Source organism: Leptonychotes weddellii, chromosome 5, assembly GCF_054177405.1.
Source record: "Leptonychotes weddellii isolate Sample4059 chromosome 5, ASM5417740v2, whole genome shotgun sequence".
Lineage (NCBI taxonomy): Eukaryota > Metazoa > Chordata > Mammalia > Carnivora > Phocidae > Leptonychotes > Leptonychotes weddellii.
Window position 1 is genome coordinate 58430856 of NC_138373.1, and position 21299 is coordinate 58452154.

Genomic DNA, 21299 nt, shown 5'->3' on the forward strand with positions numbered 1-21299 from the left:
TCCATTCAGCATGCCTTTGCTGAGTACCTCCCATATGCATATAGGGCACTCTGCTAGTCGGCAAAGAATTGAGAGCTTCCTTCCTTCTGCACCTCCTTCATGCAAAAAAGCATTACGACTTCAAGAGACTGTGATGAAGTCATAAAAGGCCCCAAGATTAGAATGCCACCACAGAAAAGCCTCTATTTGTCATGCTCTGCTCTTGTTCTGTGTGTGATGCAGTTGCCTAGGCGTATTTTCTAGAGTTACAGCCTCCATGTCACCATCTGTCCTTCCACCCTTTTTGTCTGTACCTCTTTCTTTTTGTCTCTTTCCGTTCCTCATTTTCCTTTGCTTGCCTACCCTGACAAGAAAGATTTGGTTCTGCCTTAACCAAATGCATATATAAAAAACTACAGTGTGTTATCTAGATACATAACCATATATACATACAAAACATCATACACACCCATATAACTAACGTGTTACACATTTTGCTGTAATTATTGAATAGTTTCATGTTCCTTTCACTTCTGAAATTGAGAACAACACTTAGAGATTTCCATATCAAATAAAGTTATATGTAGTAGTAGGTCAATAGCCTTTGTAGAAATGAAATCTCCTTGCCCCACTCTATAAAGTCAAAGTCTCTGATTTTCTAATGGGAAATTTCACTTCCTTAGAGTAGCAAAACAAACCGGAAGCAGAATCGTATTGTGGTCATCTCCCTCCCCTGTGCAGACTTAAGGCACAGTGTCATGCTGAGAAGAGAAGCACCACAAGGCAGGTCACAAGAGATGCCTGCTGGTCATCAAGAAAGTGGCACCAGCATCTTGATACCAATCAAAACCAAGAGGTAGCCATGCTCCAAACAGTCCCCTGTGATAAGGGGTCCCCAATAAGGATTTGGGTTCTCCCTGCAGATGTTGCCCAGGAGGCCCCAAATTACACTGAAGACACCAAGGGCAGGGTGTGGCCAAGGAGAATGCCGAGCTCCTAGTTAAGTTCAGTGAACAGGTATGAGACTCAGCATAAAAAAGTTTTAACGTGGAAGGTTCCGAAGGCCATCGCTCTGCTTAGTGATGCTCAGGGCTGGGAATCTGTTACGCTGTGTTTCTCCTTTGCCAGCTTAGGTCAGCTTCAGTCAGCAGGAAGTCAAAGGGAGACTGAAAAGCTGGAGGAGGGCGAAAGGACATGCTGCCTCCTCCTTGCCCACTGTTCCTGTTAGAGTAGCCCCAGCAGGTGCCCGTCGCCCCTGGGAGTGGAAGCTGCTTCCAGTAGCAATGGTTGGTCCAAATTCCCAGGCTTTTTTCCCTATACTCCCAGACTCTGGCTCATTATGCCCCCTCAGAAATACCACCATAACCCGACCAGGGCTCTGTCTTCAAAGGTCCAGGTCTCAGCTCTGCCAGTTCTGCAAAGATCCTCCTGTGAGCTCCTGAGGTAGCAGCACGAACTGGGCATTGTACTCCTCAGAGGTCTGGGTGCCGGCTTCCCGGAGACCCGCTGAGCTCTGAGGGGACCAGCACAGCCTGAAGTGACCATTCCTCAGAGACGGGGCGCCCAGTTCTATGGCGGGGGGCCCCCTTCTGAACTCCTAAGGGACCATCACCAATGTAAACAGGGTCCATGCCTCAGAGGTCTAAGTCCCAGCTCTGCAAGGTCTGTCTTCTGAGATCCAAAAGCACCAGCCCAGCCCGGCAATGCCCCCCTCACTAGACACATGGGTCCCAGCTTCATGGGGGACACTTCCTCCAAGCTCCCACGTTTTAATGTCCCCCTTCCTGTTGTCCTCTCCAGTCTTAGGGTAAAAACTATAGTTATTGCTTCTGTGTTACCTCAGGCCTCCTTTTTCTTTCCCCTAATACTCATATAACTAATCAGTGAACTGACTGTTAAGGAGGTTTTCATTTTATAAAGTGGTATGGGTCCCTTTGAAGGTCATTTCTTAGAAGATTGACTTAATAACCTGCAATGGGGAACACTGGGGCTAATTCTGAAACAATTTTGGATTTGCTCAGCAAACACATAGCAAAGGGATCTGCTTCAATCCCACAGAACAGTATTGCATTTTCTGTGGTTGTCAGGATTCAGTCCTGGAGATGGGCCTGCGTTTACAGAGATAGAGCTAAGCACCAAAGTCAACATGGTTCTTAAAAAATTACTTACACCATTTAAAAATACTCCTTCTGCACTACAAGTAATGCACAGAGTTTCAACATCGTGTGGTTTCACCAGCACATAACAAATTTCCCCGTGAATTTGTCTCCAAGGTGGGGCTCGACATCCATTTGAAAATTCATAATCTGAAACAAATTATTGATCAATTAAAAGGAGTTTCAAAAAATGAAATATGTTGGCTTTAAAAGAATAAAAATGATTACAGTTTTAAGTTTTCATTTTTTTCAAATATTCAATCCTAATGTAGCTATTGAAGCATTTAGAAATGATAATTACTATACGTAACACAAAACGAATCTGAGAATAATATAAACCTGAGGTATAGTCGATAGATTCCAAGACGGTTTGTTCTCCTTTTCCTGAGAAATGTTTCAGCAGTTCTATATCGTTCTTAACAATTGTTGGTTTTAAACATATTTCTCTGAAATGAATGGTAAGAAATTCATTTTAACACTCTAAAAAGAATCTCCAGAAAACACACGAAAATATTCCATTTTTGCAGGGTGGGATATTGTTTTTTATAATTAAAACTGTAGTCAAATTATACAACAACAAAAATATTGCAGTTAGCTTTAGCCATGTTATAATCTTACAACACTGTCAAAGCATCAAGAAATCAGTGACTCATAGTGTGCAACATTAAATATACTCATTTAAATATTCACTTGATTTCTTAGTGGTAATACCATAATACTAGAAAAAAAACTAGAAAAACGAACAAGTTTTAAACCTTACAAACTCTACATGATATTTGCATTACTATTTAATCATTTATCTAAGACTCTGAGAAGACTGAAAATAACAAGGCCATTTCATGTCCTCAGAATTAGGTAAAACCCGCAGAAAGCTTTAGCAATGCTAACTACAAACTTTTAAGTTTTAGAATTAGAAATATCCATACAATAAACTAAAATCCTATTCCAATAAAATTTAATGTTAAGGGGCGCCTGGGTGGCTCAGTTGGTTAAGTCTTCGACTCGATTTTGGCTCAAGTCATGATCTCAGGGTCCTGGGATCCGGCCCTTCGTCAGACTCCGAGCTTAGTGGGGCATTGGTGTGAATTCTCTATCTCCCTCTCCCTCTACCCCTCCCCCCTTGCTTGCACACACATGTGCATGCTCTCTCTCTCTCTTACATAAATCTTAAAAGAAATTCATGTTAAATCAATAGCAATAACTTCCATACTTTATTTTTTTGTGTTTAAATAAAAACTCTGAAAGCACTTTTTTTTTTTGAAAGCACTTTTTGTAACTAATTTTTAGAGGTTTATTTTTTCTAAAAGACTCACAATGAAATATGTTTTAGAGAATGATTCAGTAGGTGCAGATCCAGTTGCTTTAGCAGCATGCCAAGCTTCATCTTAATCTCACTTTCGGGATCTTCATCTTTGGTAATTTTATCAAGAATATTCACTACGGATGTGTCTTCTTTCTTTGTATTATAATCCAAACCCAGGATTTTTGTTACGGGATCTCTGTTAGCTGATCAAACAAGTAAATAAATAAAAATGATCCTCTTTGTCTTCTGTTGCAAGAAACATAAAGACTAGCAAATCCTCTGAGGCCCACCCAAATGCACATCTTTCATTAAGCTTTCTCTGATCGGCCCAATCTGAATTAATTTCTACTTCTCAGATTCTACTATATTTAGGAGCTTTCTTGTACTCCTTGAGATGCTCTACCTTGTACTGTAATATCATCTATCTATATCATCTAATAAGACAAAGAACAAGACATTCTTTTTGTTGTTGTTGTTGACTACTGTGCGGCATTGTCCAGCATGGGCATTCAATTAATATATTCAGAATTGATTTGAAGATAAATACTGGTCTCCTTAGAAGAATCATCAGAACTGTGTGTGTGTGAGTGTACATGTGTGTGTATGTGCGCGCACGTGTGCCCATGCTCAGTGTTCACAAATGCTTTCTTTCCAAAATAGTGTGTTTTGCTCAGTCTACAGATCTACTGCCAGTCTTTTCCACCTGTTCAAACTGCTTATATTTTCAATGCCTTTTGATGTCTGAGTCGGAAAAACAAATCTGGCCAGTACTTACACACATACCAAAGTTACACTGAAAAACTTCAATACTAACTCATGATCAAGGCTGACATAGGTGTGAAAGTCGACCCTAGAGAGGCTGAAAACAGAATTTGGTAAAAGCCAAAGAACCATGAAGTTGCAAGTGAGGAAGAAGGGGGCAAAGCCTTATTTGGGAAGGAGGAATTTAAGTAAGATGAAATATATATGCATTTGGACAGGGAGGGAGAAAAGGCCTACGGAACTAGTTCAGAAAATTCAACCTGACTGAAATGAAGAGAAGCACAGGGATGGCATTAACTCTGCAACAGGAAATGGACTATGGCACCAGGAAATAGCAGAAAAGGCTTAGAGCCTCTTAGAAAAGACCACATGAAGGGAGGGGCAGGGAAAGGAGATCTAGGAATCATCCACTTATTGAGCATCTCAACTTAATCACCCTCATGGCAGTCATCTCATAAAGACTCATGTAAAAAGGTACCAGCTGAGTTTGGGGGAAAGACAGAAACCTGACCCCCAAATTGCCGTGCACCATGGAATTTGGACCCAAAACTGAAGAGCTGTACCTAGAACTCTTACAGAAAGGACAAAATGCAGCAAAGGATACACATTTAGCCAAACTAGATATATAGCGGCCAGTCTATATATGAGGTTCATATTTTAATTTGAATTTGATGCTATTAACAATCTCCTTGAATTCGGCTTTACTCTTAAGATTTCACTCCTTCTCAGCAAAGTAGCTATGATGTACAGATAGCCTAATAAAGAAGAGTCAGCAAGAGATAAGAAGAAGCTGTCGTCCTAAGGTTCACATCTTAAAGAAATTTAAAAAAAAAATTTTTTTTTAAAGGAGCATCTTCCCATGCCCCAGCAAAGAATGACGGGAGGTAGGACCCAGGGACCTTCTAGTCACACGATTCCAAAGAAGCAAAACATGTATACAACATCATTATCTACTGTTAGGTATTTCTACTCATAAGAAAAATTTAGGGTACCATCACAGCAGGCAATTGATTACATTCTTTCTTGCATGTTAGATGCTTAGACAACAGTGAAAATCTACATCCTTAAAGAAGAAGAAAAACACTTCCCACTGAATGAATGAAACTATGCACAGAAGGCTGTGCAGCCCACAATGGAACAGGACTGAGACCAATGGCAAGTGAGATTATTCTGTGCTATCTCTGCTACGTGCACGGTAGAGGAAACAGCATCATCCATCACAGCAGGGCTGAGAGTAGAGGGCAGATTCTGGTGCTGGCCCTGCTAATCTGTCTTCTGTCCCGTGTGGACCTCAAAGGCTACAGGCCGCTGGTCTTTCCAGAAGCTGCAAAGCCTGTCTTTAAGCCGCATTTTACAGTTAGAAATCTAGAAGCTTGCTAGTGGTAAAGTATTAGGCCTTTCATTTTAAAGTAGAAATTGGATACAAGCAGGACATTCTGCCCAGAAAAATGAATGACATTTTTATGAAGTTGAACATAGGACTTTTTTACCTTTTAGGTCACAGAACTTTTTCTAAGAGACTGTAACAAATGATTCCCCCCCAACCCCTGCCCCAAGATTGTGTTTCTAGAAATTCAAATCACAGACTGGAGCATAAATATCACCTTCGATACAGGCCTGTGCCTCCTTCAGCTTCGTATCTTTGGCAATAAGCAAGAGGCGGGACAGCTGCCCAAAGCTCCTGACCTTAATGTGTGGCACAGAGACGGACAGCAAGGGCTGCCCATCTTTATCAACTTCTTCTGACTTGACTGTTGTTTCACTAGGAAAATTAAAAAAATAATAATAAATAAATAAATAAATAAATATCAAAAGCTTAAGACTACCTGGATGCTAGTGAAGTTAAATATAAGACATTTCGACAAATTATTCCTACAATTATCATATGGTTTCACTCATATGTGGAACATAAAGAATAGCATAGAGGACCATTGGGGAAGGGAGGGAAAACTGAAGCGGGGGCGGAAATTAGAGGGGGAGACAAACCATGAGAGACTATGGACTCTGAGAAACAAACTGAGGTTTCTAGAGGAGGGGGGTAGGGGGATGGGTTAGCCCGGTGACAGGTATTAAGGAGGGCACATACCGCATGGAGCACTGGGTGTTATATGCAAACAATGAATCATGGAACACTACATCAAAAACTAATGATGTACTATACAGTGGCTAACTGAACATAATAAACCAAATCATTCCTATGTCTCATTATAAAACACAAAATATAAATATTTCTTGTGAGAAGCTCATCTCTTTTCTTACCTTGGACACACTCAGATGCTTAACTTCTCAGTCTTATTATTATCTTATTAAGATAGAGAGCCACACAATCTATCCAGGAGGAAAATCTTAAGCAGTTTCTTGAATACTTACATGAACTCAATCACAGTTTTTGTTTTTCTGACAATGTGTTGGACATCTTTTAAAAAAAAAAATCACTGGTTCTACAGCACCATTCATGTTTGGGGAATTTCTAATGTTATATTATTTATAATATTTACACCACAGTGATTAGTGGTTAAAAATTTTCTTGGCTAGGGCGCCTGGGTGGCTCAGTTGGTTAAGGGACTGCCTTCGGCTCGGGTCATGATCCTGGAGTCCTGGGATCGAGTCCCGCATCAGGCTCCCTGCTCGGCAGGGAGTCTGCTTCTCCCTCTGACCCTCCCCCCTCTCATGTGCTCTCTCTCTCTCATTCTCTCTCTCAAATAAATAAATAAAATCTTTAAAAATAAATAAATAAAAATTTTCTTGGCTACTCTGTTTATGAACAAAAAGCTATACAAAAAAGAGAGAGAGACAAACTAGATTCCCTCTGTGGATTGCTTTCCCCACTCCAAACCCCCTAATTTGGTTTACTTTAGGATAATATGCAGCTTTTCTAAATGGACTTTTCCTGATCAGAAATTACTAAGTCTCCTAGATTTGTGTGTCTGTTCATTTTATTTCTTTTTTAGGTCAGCATTTAAGAAATATTAAGATGTTTTTATGGCAGTGATATTTCTATAGGTTTCTACCACTTGCAACATTAATTAAACTGCCTAGGTTTTATTATATACAGATATCCCTGGCAAAACTGTTCTCATCGTAAGACCTGATCTAACATATTTTAAATTGTAATGCAGATAAACAGATGTGGAATGTTGCCAGTTCATCAGAAAAAGTAAACCTGACAGACTCAGACTCAGCTCTCCTACCCGCACTATTTCACTAGAAAAGGAACAAGAGATAGAGACTGTGGGAGGCAGAATGGTGGCTCCCCACAGATGTCCACGTCCTAATCCCCGAAGCCCATAAATGTGTTGCCTCATATGGCAAAAGGGACTATGCAGATGGATTAAGTTAAGGATTTTTTTTTTTAAAGATTTTATTTATTTATTTGACAGAGAGAGACACAGCGAGAGAGGGAACACAAGCAGGGGGAGTGGGAGAGGGAGGATGCGGGACTCGATCCCAGGACCCTGGGATCATGACCTAAGCTGAAGGCAGTCACTTAACCAACTGAGCCACCCAGGCGCCCTAAGTTAAGGATCTTAAGATGAGAAGACTATTCTGAAATATGCAGGAGGGTCAAGTCAGAGAAGCCGACGTGACATGGAAACAGAGGTCAGAGTAACCCAGAGCCAGGAGCCTGGGAACGCAGGTGGCCTCCAGAAGCTGCAAAAGGCGAGAATGGATTTTCCTTCAGCCCCCAGGAGGAACACAGCCCTGTGAACACCTTGATTTTAACCCTACAGACTCATTTTAGTCTTTGCACCTCCAGAACCATAAGAAATTAAATCTGCATTGTTTTAAGCCACTGAGTGTGTGATCATTTGTTACAGCAGCAATAGGAGGCTAATACAGGGATGTCTACCAGTCTTCGCCCACTGCTCTATGTGCAGTAACTTACATAGTAACTGCACACAGAAGGTGCTCAATAAATGGAAGAGGAATAAATGAATAAAAGATTTCCAGACTGACCAGTGCTGTGTGTTGTAGGCAAAATGTGTGTTTTCTCTAAAATAAAGCTTTTGGAATAATGTCTTTAGGATTGAGGTGATTTCTTAAAGGTTTGTACTGGGCTGGTCGCGAGTGCTAAGAGGATGATGACAAGACTAAGTTATAAGCCGACTGAATTCCAACAACATCAAGCCACTGAACTTGAGAAGGTGAAACTCCTGGTGAGAAACGGAAGAAGTCAAGGGCACAGTGCACGTATTTCATTGCTCCCACCAGTTGAAACCTGTACCTCAGCAGAGCAGTAGGAAATAAACGGCAGCTATAGGGAGGATGTGGAAGAGCAGGTTTGTTTCTGGGTTCACAGTTTCTAACGCCTGAAGAAAGAGCTTCTGGAAAAAAAAAAAAAATACAGCACCCACCTCGTGAGGTCAAGATGAATGTGCTATAAATGAAACCCACTGACCTGATCAAAAGACTTTTAAATTGGCATTGGGGAAGGCAGCTGAAAATACTATAGCTTATACTATAAAGTGAGAAAGCAGGAGAATGTCTCATTTATTTCATCCCTGGTGCCTAGTTTAATGTCCAGAACATAGTAATTACTCAATAAATGAGTCTAAATAGTAACAAGGGAAATGAGGCTACAGTTGAGAAACTAGTTAGTAATTCTCAGGAATGAAAAACAAAGAGCTCAGTAACAAAAGTTATGGCCACCCATTTTAATACCATAATACAGAAGTTTTACCAAAGTATGGGGCGCCCGGTGGCTCAGTTGGTTAAGTGTCTGACTCTTGATTTCAGCTGAGGTCATGATCTCAGTATAGTGAGATCAAGCCCCACGTTGGGTTCCGCACTCAGCGTTGAGTCTGCTTGTCCCTCTCCCTGAGCTCCCCCTCCCCTGCTCCCTCACTCTCTCTCTCTCTTTCAAATAAATAAAATCTTAAAAAAAAGTTTTACCAAAACATAATAATTATAGTCTCATAAAACAATACAATTTTAAGACTGGAGATCATGTAACTGAGCTTTCATGACATTGATAAGAGAACTAGAACAAAAAGGCAAAAGGATCAAACAATGCCCATTACCAAGGAGTATTGGGAAATAAGCAATAAAAAAGATGCCTGTGGAGACTTAGAGAAGAAAAAAGAAAACTAGGAACCAGAAAGGTATGAATTATGAGGGAAGTGGGCAGGACAGGGGGACGAGGGCCACTGCTCAGGGCCTGACTTCTCATCCACCCAGAACTCCTACCAGAAGAGAATTTTGTCCCAACTCAGACATATCCCTGAGACAGCAGAGAGATATTCGCAGCTGAAATACCACGATACCAAAGCCAACATGATTCAAAAATCATAGTTCTACCAAAGAAGGAGAGAAAAGAACAGGTAATAACATTTTCACTAAGTGATTCTGAATGCTTATCCAGTTTCTAAATTTCCCAAGCTTCATTCTAATGAGTCAAAGCAACTCAGCTCTGTATACAACCAACAGATGGTGTTAATCATTGGAGGGTGTCATTTGTCCTTAGCTTAGAGTGGACTTGGGCTTCATTCTGAGGTATCTTAGAAAGATTAGTAATCTCATCCTGTCTGATAAGAACACAAGCAATTGAAAATGGTAATACAAGGAGACCTATGATTTCCTTTAAAATGAAAGTGGAGCTATTTTCCCCAAAATATTGAACATGGGGAGACGATGACAAGTATTATTACAGGATAAAGAGCTGTACATTGGAAATGATCCTAAAGGAAAAGAATGAGTCATCTAACATGTGGAAAGTGGCATGCCTATCTACTCAACAATGGTCCTCACAAAAGAAGATGGGCGATGAAATAAAAAACCTTTTCAGTGCGTGATGAGCGGATCAGTTTCAACATCAGATGCTTATTAGCCTAATTCAGAAGAAGGCTGATCACACTTCTACAGACGGCTACAAAGAGTGCATTTGAAGATGTACAACATCAAATGAGAAATGAGGCCACAAGTGTAAATACAAAAGAGATCAACAAAAGGGGGGAGCTCACTTCTTTCAACAGACTTCCCATGCAGATTAAACTGACTTGTTTTGGAACAAGAGGCTGAGAGAATGTACATTCCCAAGAAGAAGAACCGGCCTAAATATTCTAAAATACCCAAGAATATTCTAGTTTGGTAGAAACACATCCAGGGACCCCAAGCTCAAAGCCTTTATGATGACTTAGGTATCTATATCTTGTGGACTTACGGACCTGAATCCTACCTGAAAGGAGAGCAGTTCCCCCCAATTTAAATAAATGAATATAAAGTGTCCTAAGGGCCAGTGGCTAAGCAAGAAGAGTGCATGTGAACCAAAGGGCAAAGAATGAGGTAGCTGGGGCTCTTTTAATAATATATCCTTCCAGCCATTGAGGGCATCTCTGGTCTCTATCACTTGTTGTTATGTTGCTAGACATAGCATACCAAGTGGCTATGGGTTGCTGACAGTTCTTTGGTTTGGGGGGAGGAGTAAGGGGAATGGTCAAGACTTAGATGTATAAACATTTGGTATTTTCTATTAGTACCAAAATCTCAGCTGTATCCTTTGCCTTCTTCAGGACAATCAGTACCTACCTGGTTTTCATCAAGCCACAAAGGCATGGTTTCCTTCAAATACAGTAAGTGCTACTATTAGACCCTTCTTTTCCCTTCCAACATCAAAGATATCATCAATAAAGGTCAGAAACAAAACCAATGGATAGAAAAATTGGCCCAAGGAAAAGTTGCCTAGTCAATTTGACAGAAGGAAGATAATCAAGGGGCATTTGGTTCAAAACACACATGGTGCCAAAATGTCAAGACATCCTGCTTAAGAGGGACCACTGTACATAAAGACTGGGATGCAGAGGTATAAGAATGGAAGTAGAGCAAAAAAGAAATCAGACAAGGATAAAGGAAGAGAAATAGTAATATAATTGAGGTGTGTGTAACAGCCCACCTAAGTAGGTCGCAGATGTGGTCATGTTCGTACTTGGAACACAAAAATAAGTACAGAGGTAAGATACAATGACACTCTTGATATTCTTCTGACATCTGCTTTAAATCCATCTTTGTGCTAAGTAGTTCATATGTTTCTGGACTATATCGTTTTGCAGATGAGTTCATCTTTCAAAGGTTAAGAAAAACAACGTGTGGCACTACACTGAACTTAAGTGGGAGCAATAAATAATGACAAGCACTTTGGGAGGAAGTGACCATAGGCACAGTTAGATATAAAATACAATAAAAAAAAAAAGACTTCAGGAAATTCAGAGAGAAGGTAAGCATGAGAGCAGAACCAAAGCACTCCTGAAATGCAATTCAAGAATTGTTTTTCAGTTCTAAAAATGAAATTCAGAGTTTATTCTCACAAATAATCCCAAAGGGAAAAATGGAAAAGGCATCTCTAGGGAGCTGTGGCTGGTCAGTGACCTGTCTTGGATAAGGTCAGACTTTAAAAGTTCATATGCGAAACCCAGGAGGAACATGGTGGCAGAAAAGAGGATCCGAATGCCTGAAGCTAGAAAATAAGCTGAAGCTGATCAAAACAACAGAAAAGATTTACATATGTATATGCAAATTAATCCTATATATATAATTATAATTACATTTACATAAATACATACATATTTTACCTATGTTCACAAGAGCTAAGTTGACAGCTCCCTGTTTGAGGCAGAGGTAAGATCTTTTTAAAATCTCAGATTTGGAAGGTTCTCATTTGAGGACAATTCTAATTGTCAGAAAGTCTCTCCCATATAGTGAGCAAATTTACCACTCTCCCTCTGCTGCTCCAGGAATTACTAGATTTAAATACCAGAAGGGATTCTCTCTATATCAGAGGTCACAAAACCAGGGCCTTACTTGCACCTGGAGGGTCGTATGGATAAGTGGAAAGCCCAAACATAAAGCAACAGCAAATGTTGGAGTGTGGTGACCTGGAGAATGCATCCCCTATCAAAAGAAATTCAAATCAAAATTTAAAAATCAGATGAACAACGTGTTGGCCAAACAAAACATACTCAGATTTCACCTGAGTGCCTCCCGTTTGCAATCCCTGGGTCAGAATATTTCTGAGATTCATAAATGTTAAATTACTTGCCCAAAACCTACAAACCAATTAACAGAAATACATACAATGAAGATACTAAATTCTAGAAGCAATTTGCTGGCTTACCTGACAATATAACCAGATTCAAATGCTGAGGGGTCCAAGTTTGTTTTCCATTCAAGTGGTTCTACAAAAACATATTTTGCCTCTTGAGGATGTTTGTAGATAAAACTCTCCACGAACATGATAATTTCTTTCAGTATCGCCTCATTGAGAGGAGTAATTTCCAAGGTTCTGGTCCCATAACCGGCCGCAGTCCACTGCGCCGATCTCGTCAGAGCCACGCCCATGGGAACCGTCAATGCTCAGATCTGAGCACACACGCTGCATCAGAGCAGAAAGAGAAAGAGGATAGAAAGCACTTTTCCCCAGAACCGTTTTCCTTTTCAAGGCTTTAAGCCATCCAACCCACAGTCTGCTTATTAATCGTTGTGGCTGATTTTTTAATCATCGAATTGCTCTTTAAGGCAATAAAATAGTTAATTTTTACTGAGCCAGATCTAAGTAAAAGCAATGGGTACTTGGATTTTCCAATACCTGTCTGCCCTGTGAATAACTTTCTCATTTCCCTGGGTCTAAGAGAGGAAGTGCAAGTAACTGGGCGGAAAACAGAAACGGAAAACCCCAACAGTGGAAGGAAGAGTGGAGGAGTGTGGCATCGCGGCTTTTGGTCCCCAGGTCTGCTGGAGCCCGAGGCGGATGAGCAAAGCTCTTCTGAGCTGGGCAGCACATCGTTTAGAACCAGGCTGTTGGGGCGCCTGGCTGGCTCAGTCACTAAGCGGCTGCCTTCGGCTCAGGTCATGATCCCAGGGTCTGGGATTGAGCCCCACGTCCGGCTCCCTGCTCCGCAGGAAGCCTGCTTCTCCCTCTCCCACTCCCCCTGCTTGTGTTCCCTCTCTCGCTGTGTCTCTCTGTCAAATAAATAAACAAAAATCTTAAAAAAAAAAAAAAAAAGGAAGAACCAGCTGTCAAACTGAACTCCGTTATTCTGACTTTTTAAAAAAATGTATTTTTATTTAAATTCAATTAACATATAATGCATTATTGGTTTCAGAGGTAGAGATCACTGATTCATCAGTCTTACAGAATACCCAGTGCCCATTACATCACATGCCCTCCTTAATGTCCATCACCCAGTTACTCCATCCCCGCCCCCCTCTCTTCCCTCCAGCACGGACTTTCTTTTAAAAAGAGAACATTATCTGTAACATTAAATAAGAGCCAAGTTAGAAAGCAAGTTCTCACTGTGAACATTCAAGGCTTTGTTCCCTGATAGTCTATACTTGTTTGCTCTCTCATTAAAGGGATCATTAAAGCCTTCCTTCCAGAATATTAGAATGGTTATAAAGTTAAATATAGAATAGAATTAGCTTTCCCCCCATCATTACGACTAAAGCTCAGAAGTACCAAGACCCTACAGAAATGACTTGGAGATTTTGGATTTTGTGCTGTATTCAATCTTGATATCCAGTAACAGGACATCTAGGTTGGTAGTTCTTAATGAGCCAGTACTCATAATGCAGAAGTATTATAAAAGACATTTCATTATCAAAATGATAGGAAGGAGACATCATTGGCATTCAGTGATGAGGACCAAGAATGTCAGACGTCCTGCAATGTGCATGACAGTCCCCAGAAGGAAGAATTATGCTACAATCTCCAGGCATCTAGTAGATGAAAAACTTCAGGTAAGTAATACCTGCGCTTAGAACCTATCTCCACTTTACAAATAATCATAAAGTTTTTTTTTCCCACAATTTTGATATACGCAGAATTTCCAGGATTGCAACTATAATATAAGTCAAAGGAAGGTTGTACATACTTTGTTTTATATGGAAGTCTACCAAGAGCTCAGCATTTCGGAAAATCACGCCATTGATGGCCATGCTGGTCACACAATTTAAGTTTCAATGACATGTTTATATCAGCCTTCATCTGGAGCTACTCCATTCACAGTAGGTAATTCTGTGTAAGGCTGGAGCATCTGACTACTTCATTACACATTCTAGTGCAGTCGTACCTGAGCATTTCCATACTGATATTGTATTACGAGGATTTACCTTTTAATTTTCCTCTATTTTACAGTTAGGGCATTAACAACATTTTAAAGCTATGCACGTATGTAGAATTATTATCTAGGATTTTGATTTTGGAGTAGCAAAGCAGACATTACAAAATAGTTGTTATAAAAAAACGATAGTTCCTGGGGCTGAGTATGGCTGATATATGTGTATATAAATACGTATATATTTTTATATCTGTATATATAATTGCTAGTGAAATAAAATGTATACAATTAGGGTACAAATTTGTTCTGTGCATTTATTTTAGTATTCCAGTGATTTGTTTCTATTGCTTGATTCTGAACACATGTACTGATGCTTATATGTAACACTGCTGATTTTCCCAATATTATGAGAGTAAGTGTAAGCTAAGTACAAATAACTATCGTATACAGCAAGTGTTAGGTGCACAGTTCTGTTTTTAATCTTAATTATACAATTTGTTTCAATGGTCTTATAAAACTATGGCATGTGTATAATTTCCTTCTTGCACTTTTTAAAAGGAAAATGTGGACGTACATAGATTACCTAAGACTATAGCAGTCAACACCCCATACAGCAACTTCCTGGAAGACACTTTAAAAAGAGCTAAGAAATGCAGAAAAGGTCTTCTTTTCATCATGATAAATTTTTATACAGAAGTAACTGTAACACATTTGAATCTCTTCAAATTGTTTTTCTAAATCTGGTAAACCAGGTGCTGCAACAATGAACAGGCTTGATTTGAGAAGACTGGTTAGCAGAAGAAAATTTCAGGGAGGCCTAGGACAATCTAGAAGGCATATAAAATATTATGGGGGGGGGGAAGTGGAACAAAATCCGGAACAAGACAAGATACGTATAAAAAGGCTTAAAAAAAAAAAAAAAAAAGACAGAAGTACTTTGCAGGCTTAACTGAATAAATTTTAAAATGAAAACAGGGTAATCTAATGTTTTTCATGTTAAGAAATTTCTAATGGCTTCATTTACCAAGAGAACCAGAGCTATAGCATTTATTCCACTAATCCCAGAGGTGTTAAAAAATGGTCAGTATAACTCAGGTAAAAATACAAAACTAACACTTTTTATCAAAACAGGCTGTTCCCCAGTTTCTACCCACTGCCAATCCAGGTGTCCTTTTGGCCTAAGAACCATGGTTACAACGAATACATATGAATACATAGTACATATCTTTAAGGTACGATTGTTAAAAAGTTTAATGATTACAAGGGAAAAAATTTTGTGCATGTGTTTGCATAAATTGAGAATCACTTATATTCATTTTCTCTACTAATTCTACTCATTTTCTCTACTAATCAAATCGCTCTAATAGAATGTTTTTCTGTTTTAAGGGTTTGTAGGGCAAGCTTCCCGTATCATTAATAAAATGAAACCTGTCCATGAATAATTTCTGTAACACTTGAGCAGAAGCAAACGCGAATTCTTTAGGAAGCTCAGGGAACGTAAGCATCCACTCTGAGATCTAGAAATGTGGCTGGGTAACATTGATTGGGGGGTCATTCCGAGAATGATGAAGCTACAGAAAAATTAAAATTTCAGGAACTGACATGAAGAGCGCCCTCAATCAAAGTACACGCAAACCCTGTGTTTAAACACGAGATGACAGCACCAACCCGGCCGGTGACAAGCGTTAGAGGTGGAGGCTCAATTTCTAGGGATGAGGGGGGCGCGGGGGGCAGGCAGCGAAGACAGTATAGCCAGAAGCAGGCACAGCCGCAAGGGCGGAGGGGAAAGGCGAAGAGGGGAAGAGGGGCAGGGAGTCGGCCTGAGAAGCAGAGAGAACGGATAACGGAAGAAATGGGGTCGCGGCAGGGTGGAGACGGGGTGGGCTCAGGGGCGAAGGAGCAGGACGTGCCCGGGCAGGGGCAAGGTGTCGGCGGGGAGGCAGGGGTTCAATGCGGGTGGGAGAGAGAAGGGGAGAGGACGGATCTCGGGCCCGACGAGAGAAAGGTAAGAGGCGAGGGAGACAGAAGCGGGGGCCCGAGAAAGGCCCCCATTTCTCGAACCGCGCGTTAGGCTGCAAGGACCCCAGCGCGGGGCGAGCGTGAGCTGGGGGTCCCGGAGGCCGCAGGAGCAGCGGCGAGTCCCCCCCCACTCCGCGCCCCCGGCGGCCGCACTGCGCCCACCGGCCGCACTCACCCGCAGCGCCCAGCTCCGCGCCCGCACTGTGCCCCGCGCCCCGCACCGCTCGCCGCGCGCCCGCCTGTTGCTAGGACGCCAGGTAAACACCCGGCGCCCGGCCGCCGCGCAGCGCGTCACCGCCCCGCGGAGGAAAGCTCCGAGCCCGCCCCTCGCGCCGCGGCTGCCGCGCAATTGCGCCCAGAGCCTGCCCAGCCCGCAGCCGCGTGCCACCGGCGGACCCGCGCTCCCGCACGCCCGCCGCCCCGCCGCCTGCCCCGGAGGCGGGGCGGGGGGACGCCCTGCCGTGCGGGGTTCCATCGACGCCCGCAACCGCTGCTCCCCGCTCGTCCCCTCCCTGGAAACAGCGTCATTGGACGTCCTTCTTCGAGGACTCGGCGCCTGACTCACTCCACCAGGTGGGAAACGTTTACCTTAATTAAGGCCACCCGCAGTGCGGGGGTTGAGCAGCTAATTAATGTGACCGAAAGGTAATAGAAAATGTTCGTTAGAAACACCGTTTTATGTGTCTCCACAGGCTTCTGGACAGGTGTTCTGCCGTGTTCCATACGGTGTTCTATGTACCTTAAATCTTCACTCAGTTCTCAAAATAGGAGAGGGCCTCTCACCGGATATTTGAGGCCTAAATGTGCTTCTCCGAAAAGCAAATGTCGTGGAATATACAAATACTCACTGGAAGAGCAGAAACTGCTCTTCAGTAGAATAATTCAGAGAATTGGAGTGAAATGAGAACATTTCCCCCTATTTTTAAATGCCTTTTACCTTTTACCAAGATGACCTTAACCCCACCTGTAGATACTTCTACCAAGAAGAGTCCCAGCTCTGAAAAACCAGAAGGGGCTGAAGGAGTGGAAAAAAAATATTTGGGAAAAGAATAATAAAAGCGAGCAAGAACAGTATACTGTCTTTGGGGGTAGAGTGTTTAGGGATGGGTCCTGGATAATTTAGGGTGGTGAAGTGTTTAGGAACTAGAACTGGATTCTTTCCCTAAAGTCAAAGACACAGATATGGATGATGTTAGGGTATTACGTGTCAGGATATTACATTGTCCTGGCTTAAAAGCAGAGCCTTTCCTCAGACACCACAGAGAAATAAAATAGATTAGGCCTTTGTTTGGGGTTCTTTTCTTTTTTCTTTCTTTTATAAAGGTCTTGGAAGTGGGATCATTTTGCTTAAAGTAGCCTCTACCTCCAGCGAAGACTAGACTTGCAGTGAATCAGAAGGGAAGATTATATGCTAACAGGAACATAATCTGAAGGGAGCCCTTCCAAAAATGAACAGATCACACTCTGAGACAACCACAGCATCATACCTACAGAGTGATGCAGGTCACACTTTGGTGAGGATCAGAATCCACCCTTTAGAGGGTTGTCAAAACAGTCCTGGAGCAGGGAAATTTCATTGGGTGCTTTTCTGTCATTTGCACATTTTTAACCAGCTGTATAATATGAGAGAGCGTAACTGAGCCCAACAGAGAAACCGGTCAGAGATCTACAAAGTCAGGACGCTTGACCTTGGTTTCCAAAGCTGGAGAAAGCCAGTGCCCACCAAGATCCGAGTAGCTGTGTCCTCATTTGCCAAAGTTCATGCCACATGTCACAATCTACCATTGCTTAATCTGATGGCAAAATCTGAATTTATTAACCCTGAGGTTGTCCAGTAAAAAAAAAAAAGGCATGTAATAATATGCAAATCTGTAGAATTCCCGGCTGGTTTCTTCCAATTTTTCCTTGCCATGTTGGAGTACTAACTTGGCGTGTCTTGGTCCTGGAGGAGTCCACAGCACTGTCTAGACCCTCCCTCCCGACATCCCACTCCTCCATGCCCTTGGCTTAAATGACTACTCAGAGAGTGCTGACCACCCAAACGAAAGAAGTCTCCCACTAGGATTTGTCTTGACTAGTCCGTCTTACTGCCTGTTTGCTACCTCCACAGTAAGCTCCATGAAAGGGACCTTCCTGTCCCCTTCAAGTCTCTATCCCTAAGATCTAGAAGAGTGACTGACACATGGAAAGAATAAAATTGGTGAATCACCTAGTCAAAGACGCCTTGCTACCTGGCATTCTCTGTTGAGCCAGGCACGGAAGGGTGAAGCTCACATTTCCTTGGACATAGTTGATAGAACCAGTTGGATGATTCTAAGTGGCTGTGTTCAGGAAAAGAGCCTTCAACACTGAGAGCACACCCAGGAGTTTGTTGTAGCAGAGGATTTTCCCGGCACTGCCTTCATAAAGTATGGACGTGGGACCCAGTTCTGCCCAGTGGAGCTTTACAGAAAGCCTGCTAAGGACTTCTGGGAAAGACTGGAGAGTTGTCGGCCCTTCCTGGTAACTTTATGTCAGCTAAATAGGCTCCCTGTGAAACCACCCACCCTGGCTCAAACCAGCTCAGCTCCTCTGTAGAGTTCACGCACAGATCCTGTGTTATAGTCTGCTAGGGCTGTCATAACAAGGCACTGCAGATTGGGTGGCTGAAGCCACAGAAGTTTGTTGTCTCTCAGTTTTGGAGGCTAGACATCCAAAATCAAGGTGTGAGCAGGGTAAGTTCCTTCTGAGGGCTGTAAGGGAAGGACTTATTCCAGGCTGCTCTCCTTGGCTTGTAGATGGCCATCTTCATGTCCACATGACATTCTCCCTGTACACCTGTCTCGGTGTGCAAATTTTATTTTTTTCTAAGGGTACCAGCCATGTTGGATTAGGGTCCACTCTGATTAACTCATTCTAACCCAATTCACTCTGTAAAGAGCCTATCTTCTATAAAGAGATACTGGGACTTCTATGAATTTTAGGGAGGACACAATTCAACACTTAATATTATGTAAACAAGAAAGTCAGTAGGTCTCAGGGGCCCATTCATCTGTGTTAGAGTGGGGCCAGCTGGTGTGAGGCAGCCAAGAGAAGCATTTATGGGCCATAACCATGAGAAGATGATAGGTGAGTTCTGTTTGAGTGTCCAGTACCTCAGTCAGAAAGGGCCAAGACCGGTGCAACTTCATAAGGCTTGCTGGAAAGTACCATCACTTACATTGTACCGTATTGGGGTTAAGTCTCATTGAGGGGAAAGGTTGCCACTCAATGGAATTTTTCAGGGGATTTCAACAGAAATTCCGATGACAGAAAATTTCTTGAAGTCTGAGGAAGTTCTAAGGACCAAATTTGCCAGATCCCACCTTCCATTAAAAAGACCAGCAATCAAACAGCTTCAGTTGTCTTCCTGTGCACAAAGATAGCTCTTGGTGGTATAAGTGTACCAAGGCCCATGGTCTGGAAATGAAATGGCTCCTTCTCCTTAGATCCTAACCTTCTAGACCTTCATTTATTCCATTAATGCTTTCTTTTGGCTACCAGCATGTGCCACGCAGAACCTAGCAGAACTAGGTTATCTAAATACATCTAAGTACATCTGGGAGCAGCTTCTGCAGGATCCTGGCGGGCAGCTTTTCCTAGGGAAACTTAACAAGAGAAAGCTATGAGATAAAATTGCGGCCCCTGGCTGTGCAGCTGGTCTCAGGCCTACAAGAGATACTCAGCTGCCTATTCCAGACTCCCCTCACCCTTCAGTAGCGCCTTTGCTGATCTAGATGGCTTACCAGCTGGGGTCATCCCTGGCCCTCTCTGCTGAGGGATCTGAACCACTGGCATCATCAGCCCTTGTCACATGGTAGCTATTTTATTTGTGCCTTTACCATTGAAATTGGGCAAAGAAGTACCAAGCAGTCCACAGGTGGACCACCCAAGTTCCAAACACATCCTTCCCTAACCCCACAGCAACCCTCCCTCTTCCTCATGATCAGGCCCAATTGCTCTGACCAGGATCATGACTCCTTTACCATGACTCCTTTACTTGCCTATTGGTCTCTTGCACAAAGAACCCAAAGTCACAAAGTTACCACGAGTTAAAGTTTAAGATTTATTCATTTTAGAGAGAGAGAGCAAGCAGGGGGAGAGGCAGAGAGAGAGAGAGAATCCCAGGCAGACTCCCTGGTGAGCACGGAGCCCAACACAGGGCTCGATCCCATGACCCTGAGATCATGACCTAAGCTGAAATCAAGACTCAGATGCTTGACTGAGCCACCCAGGTGCCCCACCAAAAGTTAAAGTTTAATGTCCCTTGCTGGAACATTTCCCCTCTAGGAACCAGGACTTTTGAATGTACAGAGCCCAGATTTGCAGTGACAGGAAGCACAAATTCCCCCAAGTGATAGGTAAGCATGGCCACTCCTACTTCCACCTCTTAGTTCTAGAAGCCATGTATTTGACCTTTATAGGTCACAGCCCCATATAATGGCTGTTGATTTAGGGTATACGCTGCAGGGTGGAGGATGGCACCCCATCCTTACCAAGTATTCTCCCCAAGCTGGCACTATAGTTGTGCCTTCAAAAGACCAATTAGGGGGTGCCTGGGTGGCTCAGTCAGTTAAGCGGCTGCCTTCGGCTCAGGTCATGATCCCAGGGTCCTGGGATCAAGCCCCGCATCGGGCTCCCTGCTCAGTGGGGAATCTGCTTCTCCCTCTCCCTCTGCCACTCCCCCTGCTTGTGCTTTCTCTCTCTTGCTCTCTGTCAAATAAATAAATAAATAAATAATCTTAAAAAAAAAAAAAAAAGGCCACTTAGTTGCTCTGTTAGGATAGTCATCCAAAGCCCCTTTGGAGATTTTTCGTGCCCCTTCACTGAACGTGTTGAGGCTGGAAGACCGTGTTTAAGAAGAAATCTAGCAGAGGGGCGGAGCAAGATGGCGGAGGAGTAGGAGACCTGGATTTCGTCTCCTCTCAGGAATTCAGCTGGATAGGGATCAAACCATTCTGAACACCTACAAACTCAACAGGAGACCGAAGAAAAGAAGAGCAACAACTCTCT

General features: G+C 42.5%; 1 protein-coding gene and 1 long non-coding RNA gene across 5 annotated transcripts in view; one reads left to right on the forward strand and one right to left on the reverse strand.

Moving 5' to 3' along the window:
* The window catches only part of ODAD2 (outer dynein arm docking complex subunit 2), a 175852-nt gene extending 159339 nt beyond the window's left edge, over positions 1 to 16513 (reverse strand). For 3 of the 4 annotated variants that reach the window (XM_081820782.1, XM_081820781.1, XM_006739479.3), the window contains exons 1-6: positions 16444 to 16513; positions 12308 to 12565; positions 5805 to 5962; positions 3449 to 3641; positions 2475 to 2581; positions 2149 to 2285 (exon numbers count right to left, since the gene is read on the reverse strand). In XM_081820782.1, coding sequence (XP_081676908.1) covers positions 2149 to 2285; positions 2475 to 2581; positions 3449 to 3641; positions 5805 to 5962; positions 12308 to 12531 — 819 coding nt within the window. In that variant the 5' untranslated portion in view covers positions 12532 to 12565; positions 16444 to 16513. Of the gene's footprint in view, positions 1 to 2148; positions 2286 to 2474; positions 2582 to 3448; positions 3642 to 5804; positions 5963 to 12307; positions 12566 to 16443 lie in introns of those variants that run through there. The other variant, XM_081820783.1, reaches the window with a different exon arrangement.
* A 157-nt stretch (positions 16514 to 16670) lies between these two features.
* The window catches only part of LOC145721677 (uncharacterized), a 67625-nt gene continuing 62996 nt past the window's right edge, over positions 16671 to 21299 (forward strand). Inside the window, exon 1 of the long non-coding RNA XR_014145511.1 lies at positions 16671 to 16841. This is a non-coding gene — a long non-coding RNA (uncharacterized LOC145721677). The remainder of the gene's footprint in view (positions 16842 to 21299) is intronic.